This window comes from Oncorhynchus gorbuscha, linkage group LG17 (genome assembly GCF_021184085.1).
Source record: "Oncorhynchus gorbuscha isolate QuinsamMale2020 ecotype Even-year linkage group LG17, OgorEven_v1.0, whole genome shotgun sequence".
Lineage (NCBI taxonomy): Eukaryota > Metazoa > Chordata > Actinopteri > Salmoniformes > Salmonidae > Oncorhynchus > Oncorhynchus gorbuscha.
In genome coordinates this window covers 24,632,911-24,647,157 of record NC_060189.1, presented here as the reverse complement: position 1 = coordinate 24,647,157, position 14,247 = coordinate 24,632,911, and the positions used below count along the sequence as shown (strand labels likewise).

The 14,247-nt window shown below is 41.7% G+C and overlaps 1 protein-coding gene across 1 annotated transcript; it reads right to left on the bottom strand.

Moving 5' to 3' along the window:
* Nucleotides 1–421: 421 nt before the first annotated feature.
* Nucleotides 422–3,320, bottom strand: LOC124001712 (transmembrane emp24 domain-containing protein 10-like). The gene is made up of 5 exons (XM_046308710.1): nt 3,069–3,320; nt 2,486–2,606; nt 1,881–1,954; nt 1,148–1,274; nt 422–968 (listed from the first exon to the last, which is right to left on the bottom strand). Exons 1-5 carry the CDS (start codon nt 3,246–3,248, stop codon nt 847–849), a joined length of 624 nt encoding a protein of 207 aa, XP_046164666.1. The 5' UTR covers nt 3,249–3,320; the 3' UTR covers nt 422–846.
* Between the last annotated feature and the right edge of the window lie 10,927 nt (nt 3,321–14,247).

Below are 14,247 nucleotides of genomic sequence, written 5' to 3'. Positions count from 1 at the left end.
ACCGCAATAGACATACACAGAATAATGATTAGCTAACCTGTTTAATGATGCTGTCACTGCAGACTTATGTAAAACAGTACTCTGCTCCACTAAATATTCCTCTTAACAAAAATACCAATGACAGTCTTGTGCCACAATCAGAATTTGCTCTATGCCAAACTTAATTTTACTTGGAAACAATTATTTTTTCACAAGAACAACCCAAACCAAACTTAAGAAAACTGAAAAGAATGTACAAAGCCTGGGAACTATATGGAAATAGATGTCTACATTATCAAATAATAAAATATCAATTTAAATATGATTTCTGCCAAGAGATTTCCCTCATTAAATGAGAAATGTATTGTCATTGCTGATCTTTTCACCTTCTTTAATGCCTTTATAGCTACAGAAAAATACAAAATAGACACCCAAAATGAGATCAAAGTGAAAACGTTTTTTAATAAAAAACAACCATGTACCTGACATATTGGGGAAATGTTATTTTCACCTAACAATATCTGAATGTTTGAAGGGAGTTTTTGTGCACTCATTAAACATGTAATGTTTATTTTCATACAGTATTAGTAATTTACTACAACAAAAATAGTAACAAGAATACTGAATGAGAAAATATCAGACCAATATGTATCAAAGTACATTTGGTTGTATTTCTAATAAAAACAAATAGTGCCAGAGATGAGGGGCTGGTAAAAAAACTGAAGCTGAAAGAAGACAAATCATTTTACATTTAAATTGTAAAGGGAGACCCCCCCATCCAAAAAAACCCAGTTGTTTCACAAATTGTACAGCAAACACCATTTCCCAAACGTCCTCAACATGATGGTCCTCGTTTCATTGATGGGTTTACTCAATCAGCTTCTTCGCCTTGAAGAAACGCCGCAGGTAGAAGACCTGCCATGTTGCCAGCCCAATTAGACAGCACATAGAGAAGATACTGAAGTACAGGACACGCGTGTTGGTGGATTCTGCAATGTGAGGGAAAATATATTTAACTGAATAACAGGTGTGAGTTCATTTAAACCAAGGTTTTACTCCTTTCACAAGACCAGCCAAAGAAAGATTGAATCATATGAAACACTGACCATTTTCTGGTAGAGTGAAAAGTTGGACCATAAGTTCTACTTTTCTTTCATACATCACTTACCATTTGTGTCCCTCATTTCTTCTTCACGCTTCTTCATGTAGGCAAAATCATTCACAATGGACTCCGATAAGTCCTCGAGGCGTCTTAGTTCAACTTCTAGGGGCTTCAGCTTCTCAACTTTTGCAATCTGAAAAAGAGCACCATACATAAACCCATGATTATGCGCTGGTTGGTTTGAGCCTTGAATGCAGATTTTTTTTATTTAACCAGCTGATTGGCTGACAGCTGTGGTATATCAGACCCTATACAAAACATGTATTTTTTACTGCTCTAATTACATTGGTAACCAATTAATAATCACAATAGGGCACCTCTGGGGCTGTATCCAGAATAGCCCTTAGCTGTGGTATATTGGCCATATACCACACCTCCTCGTGCCTTATTGCTTAATTCAACACTGGATAAACTTAATCACATTAATAGGGTAGGACATAGAATTAGTGTATGACATATGCATTGTGGACTGGATAAAGATCTGTGTGAGCATGCAAGGACTTTATGCAGCATGTTTAAGTCTTCATAATGCACAGCAGCTACAATGCTTTCAGAAGTTGACAGTTAAGAGTTAGTATTTCTTAATTTCCAATACAAACAAGAAATGGAGAAAGCTTAGCCATCTTTTTCACATTGTTTGTATGTTCTAATGTTGAGACCTCATGCCGACTCATGGCAAGCCACAACAAATCTGATCCAGATGGACCTGGAGAAAGGCGGATGGGCAGTTGGCACTTACCTCTTCGTAATTCTTTGCCTCCACACCATGCTTCATGTCTAAATTGACTAGCTGGTCTGGGACCCTTCCAGTACCTAGACCACAGAATGAAAATAATTGCACATGGGCCAAACATTCCAGGAAATGCAACCTGCTCTCAATTTACAGATTGTACAATATGCCACGAATTTGCTCAATGTATGTTACGAATTCCAATTTGTTGTTGCTAACGTTAGCTAGGTAACTAAGGCAAACGTTTCCTATCTGGCTAACGATAGTTAGCTGGCTAAAATGAGTTGGGTTAAGGTTAGGTTGAAGGGTTAGCTAGTAGTTGCAAAGTAGCTAAAAAGTAGTCCCTGTTATACACCCTCTCATCCACCATCCCTTCCTCCTTTTGTTCTTGTTTTATATTGCCTTCTGTCTTATGTAACGAACGCAGCATATCATACTAATTTCAGTGTTATGTCTAGTCTATGAGACCAGGCTGGGAAATGACTATTTCCCACTGCCAAACCCGGCCCAGTCTGCAAATTGTCTTCAAACATATATACTCCAAGCTTTTAACTTAAACAACCTAGTCCCATTAATACCACATCTGTGACACATCTGGTTAAAAACACACTCACCTAGGGGGGATTTGCTTTCAAAGCAAACCTCAAACATATCATAGTCCTCTGTTGTAAAGGCAAATTTTCCCTTTGAAGCATCCTCCTTGGAGTACAAGGTGTGACCTGATGAATCTGTGATCTGAAATGGAAAATAATTAAACGTGGTAGGTAAATTTCACATGTTTGACCAATATAGACATGCATGAATCTAAGTCAACTAGCTAACGTGTTTACATTTTTAAACCCTAGCTACATCATGTTTAATACTTGCATCTAGATATTGATGGCTATTGAAGTCCTTTGCAGTATTCAGTTAAACCAAGCTGACAGCATTTTATTTGGCTAGCTAGCTAACTAACTACATTAGCCAGTGGCTGTTCTATACTGGTTAGCCGTACCGGTTAGCCGCTAGTAGCTACTTAACCCAGACCTGCCCAGTGAAAATGTAACTATTGGCATTGTTTGATACTAGCTAGGTGGTGTAAGTTACATATTCGAGGCTTCCGTGTCAAAAAGTTACGCTAACACTGATTTGATACAGTCTAGCTAACGTTAGCTAGCTTGCTAACGTTAGCAAGCTAGCTAGCGTTATACGTGTTACCTTGAGATTGGTTTTCGCATTTGGTTGGTCGCTAACTTCGTATTCGCCTGTAACCAGCACGTCTTTGTGGATCTCTTCCCGCAAACATTTTCTAAGATTCACCGGTAAATAGAACGTAATAGAAAAGGTCGAATCAAAAATCACAGAAACAAGTATTAGTAATATACAAAATCTAGACATGCTGTAGCTGGCTCTGTACGCTACAGTCAGTCACCACCAAGCTAGTTCGATACTAAATGATGCAAAAAAACAAAAAACGAAATGATGCTCAGTTCCGGGTTAGGTCACGTGATTTCATCGCCCCGTTGCACTTTTTTACAAGCGCAAAGTGCGCAACATCGTCAACATTATCAAAAAACCGTAATACTGTTGCTGCTTTGTACTCATTGTATTTTCAGTTACTTGACTTGCACCGTTTTCTAGTAATAACTACGAAATAAATGCAAATACTAATAATGTTATTTAATGGATAATTACTGGTAGATCGAGCAGAGCTCGGCACCGGGCGCCTGCACCAAAACATTTGGAATGGTGACATTTGCGCGATTGGTTTTATATCGCTCATTTGCACGTCACGTCAATGATATCATGTCACCGTGTGGGACTGTGGGTCAATGAACCTTTTTCGGAGTGGGCGCCCTGATTCTAGTTTGTGAGCTAGGCAGGCTACTGCCTGGGAAGGTCTCCCACTCAGAAGTAAAAGATGGGGATGGGGGTGGGTTGACCTCAGGTCTCCCCACTGGAAGCCCGAGGTAGTGGGAGCGGGGAAGCTATCAAATAGGGCACCTCTAAACTTTGTACGGTACTAATGCAATTAGTAAAATCAGTCACACTACGAAATGCTACCAAATAAACCACAGAGTTGACTACCCCAATTCTGGCCAACGGCTCTGCATCCCCCGCAGCTACTTGCCCAAGCCTCCCCAGCTTCTCCTTCACCGAATCCAGATAGCAGATGTTCTGAAAGAACTGCAAAACCTGGACCCATACAAATCAGCTGGGCGAGACAATCTGGACACTCTCTAAAATTATCCGCTGCCGTTTTTGCAACCCCTATTACCCCTAGTCTGTTCCACCTCTCTTTCGTATCGTCCGAGATTCCTAAAAATTGGAAAGCTGCCTCGGTCATCCCCTCTTCAAAGGGGGTGACACTCTAGACCCAAACTGTTACAGACCTATATTCATCCTGCCCTGCCTTTTTAAAGTCTTCGAAAGCCAAGTTAATAAACAGATCACTGACCATTTTCTCCGCTGTGCAATCCGGTTTCCGAGCTGTCTGTCAATCACCGTATTCTTATTGGCAGACTCAACAACCTTGGTTTCTCAAATGACTGCCTCGCCTGGTTCAGCAACTACTACTCAGATAGAGTTCAGTGTCAAATCGGAGGGCCTGTTGTCCGGACCTCTGGCAGTCTATATGGGGGTACCACAGGGTTCAGTTCTCGGGCCGACTCTTTAATCTGTTATATATCAATGATGTCGCTCTTGCTGCGGGTGATTCCTTGATCCATCTCTACGCAGACGACACCATTCTGTATACATCTGGCCCTTCTTTGGACCCTGTGTTAACAAACCTCCAAACGATCTTCAATGCCATACAACACTCCTTCCGTGGCCTCCAACTGCTCTTAAACGCTATTAAATCTAAATGCATGCTCTTCACCCGATTTCTGCCCGCACCCGCTCGCCCGACTAGCATCACTACTCTGGACGGTTTCGACCTAGCATGTGGACAACTATAAATACCTAGGTGTCTGGCTAGACTGTAAACTCCCCTTCCAGACTCATATTAAGCATCTCAAATCCAAAATTAAACCTAGAATCGGCTTCCTATTTCGCAACAAAGCCTCCTTCACTCACGCTGCTAAAAATACCCTCGTAAAACTGACTATCTTACCGATTCTCGACTTCGGCGATGTAATTTACAAAATAGCCTCCAACACTCTACTCAGCAAACTAGATGCATTCTATTACAGTGCCATCCGTTTTGTCACCAAAGCCCCATATACCGCCAACCACTGCGACCTGTATGCTCTTGTCAGCTGGCCCTCGCTACATATTCTGTCTGGATTACTGCAACTCGCTGTTGGCTGGGCTCCCTGCCTGTGCCATTAAACCCCTACAACTCATCCAGAACGCCGCAGCCCGTCTAGTGTTCAACCTTCCCAAGTTCTCTCACGTCACCCCGCTCCTCCGCTCTCTCCACTGGCTTCCAGTTGAAGCTCGCATCCGCTACAAGACCATGGTGCTTGCCTACGGAGCTGTGAGGGGAACGGCACCTCAGTACCTCCAGGCTCTGATCAGGCCCTACACCCAAATAAGGGCACTGCGTTCATCCACCTCTGGCCTGCTCGTCTCCCTACCACTGAGGAAGTACAGTTCCCGCTCAGCCCAGTCAAAACTGTTCGCTGCTCTGGCTCCCCAATGGTGGAACAAACTCCCTCACGACGCCAGGACAGCGGAGTCAATCACCACCTTCCGGAGACACCTGAAACCCCACCTCTTTAAGGAATATTTAGGATAGGATAAAGTAATCCTTCTCACCCCCTCCCCCCTTAAAATATTTAGATGCACTATTGTAAAGTGGCTGTTCCACTGGATGTCATAAGGTGAATGCACCAATTTGTAAGTCGCTCTGGATAAGAGCGTCTGCTAAATGACTTAAATGTAAATGTAAATGTAATATTCGTCGCCAGACCCACTGGCTCCAGGTCATCTATAAGTCTATGCTAGGTAAAGCTCCACCTTATCTCAGCTCACTGGTCACCATAACAACGCCCACCCGCAGCACACGCTCCAGCAGGTATATTTCACTGTCATCCCCAAAGCCAACACCTACTTTGGCCACCTTTCCATACAGTTCTCTGCTGCCAATGACTGGAACGAATTGCAAAAATCGCTGAAGTTGCAGACTTCTATCTCCCTCACTAACTTTAAGCATCAGCCATCTGAGCAGCTTACCGACAGATGCAGCTGTACACAGCCCATCTGGAAATAGCCCATCCAATTACATACCTCATCCCCATATTGTTTTTATTTACTTTTTATTTGGCTCTTTTGCACACCAGTATTTCTACTTGCACATCATCATCTGCACATCTTTCACTCCAGTGTTAATTTGCAATTACTTCGCTACTATGGCCTAATTATTGCCTTACCTCCCTAATCTTACCTGATTTGCACACACTGTGTATAGCTTTTTCTATTGTGCTATTGACTATAAGTTTGTCTATCTCATGTGTAACTCTGTGTTGTTGTTTTTGTCGCACTGCTTTGCTTTATCTTTTCCAGGTGTAACGGCCGTTGGTGGTGGAAGAAGGTGAGGACCAATGCGCAGCGTGGTAAGTGTCCATCTTTTTAATAAAGTAAATGAACACTGAACAAAACAACAAAGTGAACGCACGAAACAGTTATGTCTGGTGCAGATACAAACACTCAACAGAAAACAATCACCCACAACTCAAGGGTGAAAACAGGCTACCTAAGTATGGTTCTCAATCAGGGACAACGATTGACAGCTGCCTCTGATTGAGAACCATACCAGGCCAAGCACAGAAATCCCAAATCATAGAAAAAAGAACACAGACTGCCCATCCCAACTCACGCCCTGACCATACTAAAACAAAGACAAAACAAAGGAACTATGGTCAGAACGTAACACCAGGTCGCAGTTGTAAATGAGAACTTGTTCTCAACTGGCCTACCTAGTTCAATAAAGGTGAAATTTTATAATTTTTTTAAATAGCCTATGTTGCTTGCTATGCTATTCCGTTTTCTGTTTAACTAGCTTACATAACATTGGGTATAATTTCACACAGTTTCATCATGATGATGTGTGTAACCTGCAGCAAAAAGATTATAACCTACATAGCACATTATTGATTTGTTTAACTTTCATTGATGTGACATCATAAAGGTTTTCTTTGATTTTATTGACTAGGTCCTGAGCTCAGTAAGATGAATTTCCAATGCTGTAGGCTAACTTAAAAGACATCTATATTATGCTGATATTTTGTATCTTTTGTGATATATTGAGTCTTTTGGTGTGTCTTTTGCCTTGAATTAGCCAAACAGGTTGTATGTTCCGTTTGGTTACTATTCTGAAAGTTTGATAAATTGTGCATAATGACATGTATTTTTAATTGTGCAACAAATGTATTTAGGGTGTCAGACTCATGTACTGTATTTCAATACAAATTCAGGGGAACTTCTGAAATATTTTTGCGCACCCTCTGGCAATGGCCAGCATGAGGAGCCATGTACCTCCTCAGTCACACAGGTTGTGTGAAATGATCTTGGAGCCTCAGGTGGAGATTTGAGAAGCCATTCACCTCCTCAGCCATACAGGTGTCTTCACAAATGTTGTCTGAGCCTGAGGATGAGGATGAAGACCCATTTGCTTCTTCAGGTGTGTCTGTGCGCACACGCACGTGTGTGTGTGTGTGTGTGTATGGGTACACGCACATGTGTTCATGTGTGCGTCCCTGCATAACATAAACAAAATAACTCATTTTCCTTTTGCAAAGTTTTAAGTTTCCATATTGTAGGTAGCAATGATGATTTTATTATTACTGGGTATGTACAGTTGAAGTCGGAAGTTTACATACACCTGAGCCAAATACATTTCAACTCAGTTTTTCACAATTCCTGACATTTAATCCTTGTAAAAATTCCCGGTCTTAGGTCAGTTAGGATCATCACTTTATTTTAAGAAATGTCAGAATAATAGTAGAGAGAATGATTTATTTCAGCTTTTATTTCTTTCATCACATTCCCAGTGGGACACATACATACACTCAATTAGTATTTGGAAGCATTGACTTTAAATTGTTTAACTTGGGTCAAACGTTTTGGGGAGCCTTCCACAAGCTTCCCACAATAAATTGGGTGAATTTTGTCTCATTCCTCCTGACAGAGCTGGTGTAACTGAGTCAGGTTTGTAGGCCTCCTTGCTCGCACATGCGCTTTTTCAGTTCTGCCCACAAATTTGCAAGCTTGCAAGCTTGCCCCTTTTTCCTCTAAACATAACGATGGTTATTATGGCCAAACAGTTCTATTTTTGTTTCATCAGACCAGAGGACACTTCTCCAAAAAGTACAATCTTTGTCCCCATTTGCAGTTGCAAACCGTAGTCTGGCTTTTTTTATGGCGGTTTTGGAGCAGTGGCTTCTTCCTTGCTGAGCGTCCTTTCAGGTTATGTTGATATAGGACTCGTTTTACTGTGGATATAGATACTTTTGTACCTGTTTCCTCCAGCATCTTCACAAGGTCCTTTGCTGTTGTTCTGGGATTGATTTGCACTTTTCGCACTAAAGTACGCTCATCTCTAGGAGACAGAACGCGTCTCCTTCCTGAGCGGTATGACGGCTGCGTGGTCCCATGTTGTTTATACTTGCATACTATTGTTTGTACAGATGGACATGGTACCTTCAGGCGTTTGGAAATTGCTCCCAAGGATGAACCAGACTTGTGGAGGTCTACCATTTTTTTTCTGCGGTCTTGGCTGATTTATTTTTATTTTCCCATGATGTCAAGCAAAGAAGCACTGAGTTTGAAGGTATGCTTTGAAATACATCCACAGGTACACCTCCAATTGACTCAAATGATGTCAATTAGCCCATCAGAAGCTTCTAAAGCCATGACATAATATTCTGGAATTTTCCAAGCTGTTTAAAGGCACAGTCTGTAAACTTCTGAACCACTGTAATTGTGATACAGTTAATTATAAGTGAAATAATCTGTCTGTAAACAATTGTTGGAAAAATGACTTGTGTCATGCACAAAGTAGATGTCCTAACTGACTTGCCAAAACTATAGTATGTTAACAAGAATTTTGTGGAGTGGTTGAAAAACAAGTTTAATGACTCCAACCTGTGTAGGTAAACTTCTGACTTCAAATGTATGTGGGATGTTCCACCAATATAAATGCTGTGAATGCCCATGTGCTCTCCATTAGAAATGCCTGTAGCAGCATCCCCACCAATCCTGCTGCTGAGAATGAACTACTGTCTACAGACCCCGCTGACAGAATTCAGACACAACTAGCTTGCAGAGGACTACGTGAAGTACCACCTAACTTTGTTTTCCCAAGGAATGAGACTGATGGAAGAAGTTGCCACCACCAGGATTTCAGGAAGCCCTACTGGAGTGGTGAAAATCTCCCTAGAAGTTGGTTGGTGTATTCTGAAAGAAACAACAGCTTCTTCTGTTTCTGCTGCAAACTATTTTCTAAGAAGAACATTTATTTGGCATACTCAGGACTAACAGACTGGAAACATGCAAGTTCTTTGCTGACTTCACACGACAGCAGTCCAGAACACCAAAACTGCATGACAACATGGAAAGAACAGGCAATGAGGATCTAAAAAGAGGAAACCATTGATAAGCACAAGATGCCACTTATGGAAGCTGAGAGGATAAGATGGAGAGAGGTGTTGACACGTCTGACTGCTATTGTGCAATCTCTGGCAATTAGAAATCTGGAATTAAGGGGACACACAGAAACACTGTACTCTCCATCAAATGGAAATTTCCTCAAAGAGGTTGAACTGATGGCACAATTTGATCCAGTCATGAAAGCGCACCTTAACCATGTCCAAAAAGGGACCTCGAGTCACACCATCAGCTACCTGGGCCACCAAATGTAGAAGGAACTCATTGATTTGTTAAGCAGCAAGGTCATTTCAATAATGGTGAGAGACATCAAGCTAGCAAAATGATTCTCTATCATTCTAGATTGCAATTCAGATGTCAGCCACACTGAACAGTTGTCACTTGTGATTAGAATTGTGTCACTGAAGGAGGAGCCCCACATAAAGGAACATTTTATGGGGTTTTGGGGGCATAGGAGTCCGCGGGCCAACATTTGTCTTACGATAATGGGGCCAACATGAGAGGCAAAAACAAAGGTGTCCAAGCCAGACTCCTGGAAATGAATCCAATAGCTCTATTTGTGCAATGTGGGGCTCACACATTGAACCTGGTTGTGGCTGATGCTGCTAAAAGTTATGTAGATGCCACAGGTTACTTTGGCATCTTACACAAACTGTACACCTTGTTCTCAGCCTCCACACAGCGACGGAAGGCAAGAAAGGTCAGGGTTTAGATGGCACTTGTGTAATTTCGTTTGTGTGTTTCTTGTTTGAAGTGCAAAAGTATAATAATCAGGTTCTCTTCATTATAAGTGTGTTATTCTCTTTGTGTATTTGTGTGATATAGGATTTGTGCAGTTTAGTTTTATTGGTGTGGTTTTTGTTAGCAATGGTGTAAAAGTGTTATAATTCGATACTCTTTTTTATTCGTATTTATATACTACAATTTGTTTCTATTTGTCTTTGTTACTTCTTTTTGATATTTAAGAGTCTTATTCTTGTATATAGAAGCTGTTTAGAAACCTTTTGGATCTAGACTTGGCGCTCCGTTACCGCTTGCCATGTGGTAGAGAACAGTCTATGACTAGGGTGGCTGGAGTCTGTGACAATTTTTGGGCCTTCCTCTGACACCATCTGGTATAGAGGTCCTGGATGGCAGGAAGCTTGGCCCCAGTGATGTACTTGGCCGCACACACTACCCTCTGTAATGCCTTGCAGCCTGAGGCCGAGCAGTTGCCATACCAGGCAGTGATGCAACCCGTCAGGATGCTCTCAATGGTGCAGCTGTAGAAACTTTACAGGATCTCAGGACCCATACCAAATCTTTTCAGTCTCCTGAGGGGGAATAGGTTTTGTCGTGCCCTCTTCATGACTGTCTTGGTGTGTTTGGACCAAGTTAGTTTGTTTGCTATGTGGATGCCAAGGAACTTGAAGCTCTCAACCTGCTCCACTACAGCCCCGTCGGTGAGAATGGTGTCGGGCTCAGTCCTCCTTTTCCTGTAGTCCACAATCATCTCCTTTGTCTTGATCCCGTTGAGGGAGAGGCTGTTGTCCTTGCACCATACGGTCAGAACTCTGACCTCCTAATTTAGGCTGCCTCGTCGTTGTCGGTGATCAGGCCTAGCACTGTTGTGTCATCGGCACACTTAATGATGGTGTTGGAGTTGTGCCTGGCCGTACAGTCATGAGTGAACAGGGAGTACTGGAGGATACTGAGCACACACCCCTGAGGGGCAACCATGTTACCACCTGGGGGAGGCTTGTCAAGAAGTCCAGGATCTAAAATATTCAAAAACAAACAAACAAGAACAAAAAACAGAATTCCACAAGAGAGTCCACCGGGATCAACAAGAGTTCACAGAGTACTAGGGCTGGGTGCTAACATACAAACACAGAGCAAAGAACTGAGGAAAACAAAGGGTTTAAATACAATCAGGGGAAACGAGGCACAGGTGCAAATAATAATGGGTATCAAGGGAAAACAAAAGGTCAAAAGGCACAATGGGGGCATCTAGTGACCAAAAACCGGAACAACCCTGGCCAAATCCTGACAGACAGAGTGACCTCCAGCCTTGTCCCCGTCAACACTCACACCTGTGTTAACGAGAGAATCACTGACATGATGTCAGCTGGTCCTTTTGTGGCAGGGCTGAAATGCAGTGGAAATGTTTTTTGGGGATTCAGTTAATTTGCATTGCAAAGATGGACTTTGCAATTAATTCTTAATTCAACATTCTGGAGTATATGCAAATTGCCATCATACAAACTGATGCAGCAGACTTTGTGAAAATTTATATTTGTGTCATTCTCAAAACTTTTGGCTACGACTGTACAGTCACTGCGGGGACGATGTCATCGATGCACTTATTGATGAAACCAGTGACTGGTCTACTCCTCAATGCCATCGGAAGAATCCTTGAACATATTCCAATCTGTGCTAGCAAAACAGTCCTGTAGCTTAGCATTTGCTTCATCTGAGCACTTTTTTTTACCCTAATCACTGGTGCTTCCTGCTTTAATTATGCTTGTCAGCACGAATCAGGAGGATAGAATTATGGTCAGATTTGCCAAATGGAGGGCGACGGAGAGCTTTGTACACATCTCTGTGTGTGTTTGCATATTTAACATGCTGGTAGAAATGAGGTAAAACGTATTTAAGATTCCCTGCATTAAAGTCCGTGATCACTAGGAGCACCGTATCTGGATGAGCGTTTTCCAGTTTGCTTATGGTCGTATACAGCTCATTGAGTGTGGTCTTAGTGCCAGCATCGATTTGTGGTGGTAAATAGATAGCCACGACGAATATAGATGAAAACTCTCTCGGCACATAGTGTGGTCTTCAGCTTATCATGAGATACTCCACCTCAGGCGTGCAAAACCTTGAGACTTCCTTATATATAGTGCACGAGCTGTTGTTTACAAATATACATTTGTCTTACCAGAGGTTGCTGTTCTATCCTGCCAATATCCTTATATGGAATTCCTCCTGTGCGAGATTGAGAAAGCATGAAAACGCTGGTGTAGACTATAACTGTCATTATATTAATGATGTAGGCTAATATTATACTGCCATGCTGTATGATGTAATTAAAATCATATAGAAATCAGCTACAGTTGAAGTCGGAAGTTTACATACACCTAGGTTGGAGTCCTTAAAACTCATTTTTCAACCACTCCACAAATTTCTTGTTAACAAATTGTAGTTTTGGCAAGTCGGTTGTGATATCTATTTTGTGCATGACACAAGTCAGTTTTTCAACAATTGTTTACAGACAGATTATTTCACTTATAATTAACTGTATCCCAAATCCGGTGGGTCAGAAGTTTACATACATTAAGTTGACTGTGGCTTTAAACAGCTTGGAAAATTCCAGAAAATGAAAATCAAAAGAAATCAGCCAAGACCTCAGAAAAAACATGGTAGACTTCCACAAGTCTGGTTCATCCTTGGGAGTAATTTCCAAACGCCTGAAGGTACCACGTTCATCTGTACAAACAATAGTACGCAAGTATAAACACCATGGGACCACGCAGCCGTCATACCGCTCAGGAAGGAGATGCATTCTGTCTCATAGAGATGAATGTACTTCGGTGTGAAAGGTGCAAATCAATCCCAGAACAACAGCAAAGGACCTTGTGAAGATGCTGGAGGAAGCAGGTACAAAAGTATCTATATCCACAGTAAAATGAGTCCTATATCGACATAACCTGAATGGCCGCTCAGCAAGGAAGCCAGACTACGGTTTGCAACTGCACATGGGGACAAAGATCGTACCTTTTGGAGAAGTGTCCTCTGGTCTGATGAAACAAAAATAGAACTGTTTGGCCATAATGACTGTTGTTACGTTTGGAGATAAAAGGGGGAGACTTGCAAGCCAAAGAACACCATTCTAGTGCACTTCACAAAATAGATGGCATCATGAGGGTGGAAAATGATGCGGATATATTGAAGCAGCATCTCAAGACACCGGTCAGAAAGTTAAATCTTGGTAGCAAATGGGTCTTCCTAATGGACAATGACCTCAAGTATCCCACCAAAGTTGTGGCACAATGGCTTAAGGACGACAAAGTCAAGGTATTGGAGTGGCCATCACAAAGCCCTGACCTCAATCATATAGAACATTTGTGGGCAGAACTGAAAAAGCATGTGTGAGCAAGGAGGCCTACAAACCTGATTCAGTTACACCAGCTCTGTCAGGAGGAATGGGCCAAAATTCACCCAATTTATTGTGGGAAGCTTGTGGAAGGCTCCCCGAAACGTTTGACCCAAGTTAAACATTGTAAATGCAATGCTACCAAATACACTCAATTAGTATGTAAACTTCTGACCCACTGGGAATGTGATGAAAGAAATAAAAGCTGAAATAAATCATTCTCTCTACTATTATTCTGACATTTCACATTCTTAAAATAAAGTGCTGATCCTAACTGACCTAAAACAGGGAATTTTTACAAGGATTAAATGTCAGGAATTGTGAAACTGAGTTGAAATGTATTTGGCTAAGGTGTATGTAAACTTTGACTTCAACTGTATATGACTTACCAACCAGATTTGTCAGTTCTTAGAATGCTTTAGATTTAGCGGCCTGTAATTATCCTATAATAAAACATATAGGCATTTTAAAGTAATTATAAGTGGGAAGCCTATTGTGTATGCCAAATGTCATGTATGGTGAGCTGTAAAACATATAGAGACAACTGCATTATAGGGAAATTGAAGTGTGCTGTTATTTGCACCAAAGAAATAGCACAGTCCGTCTGTATGAATGTATGAATGGGCATGCTACACATGATACTTTCCTCTGGTA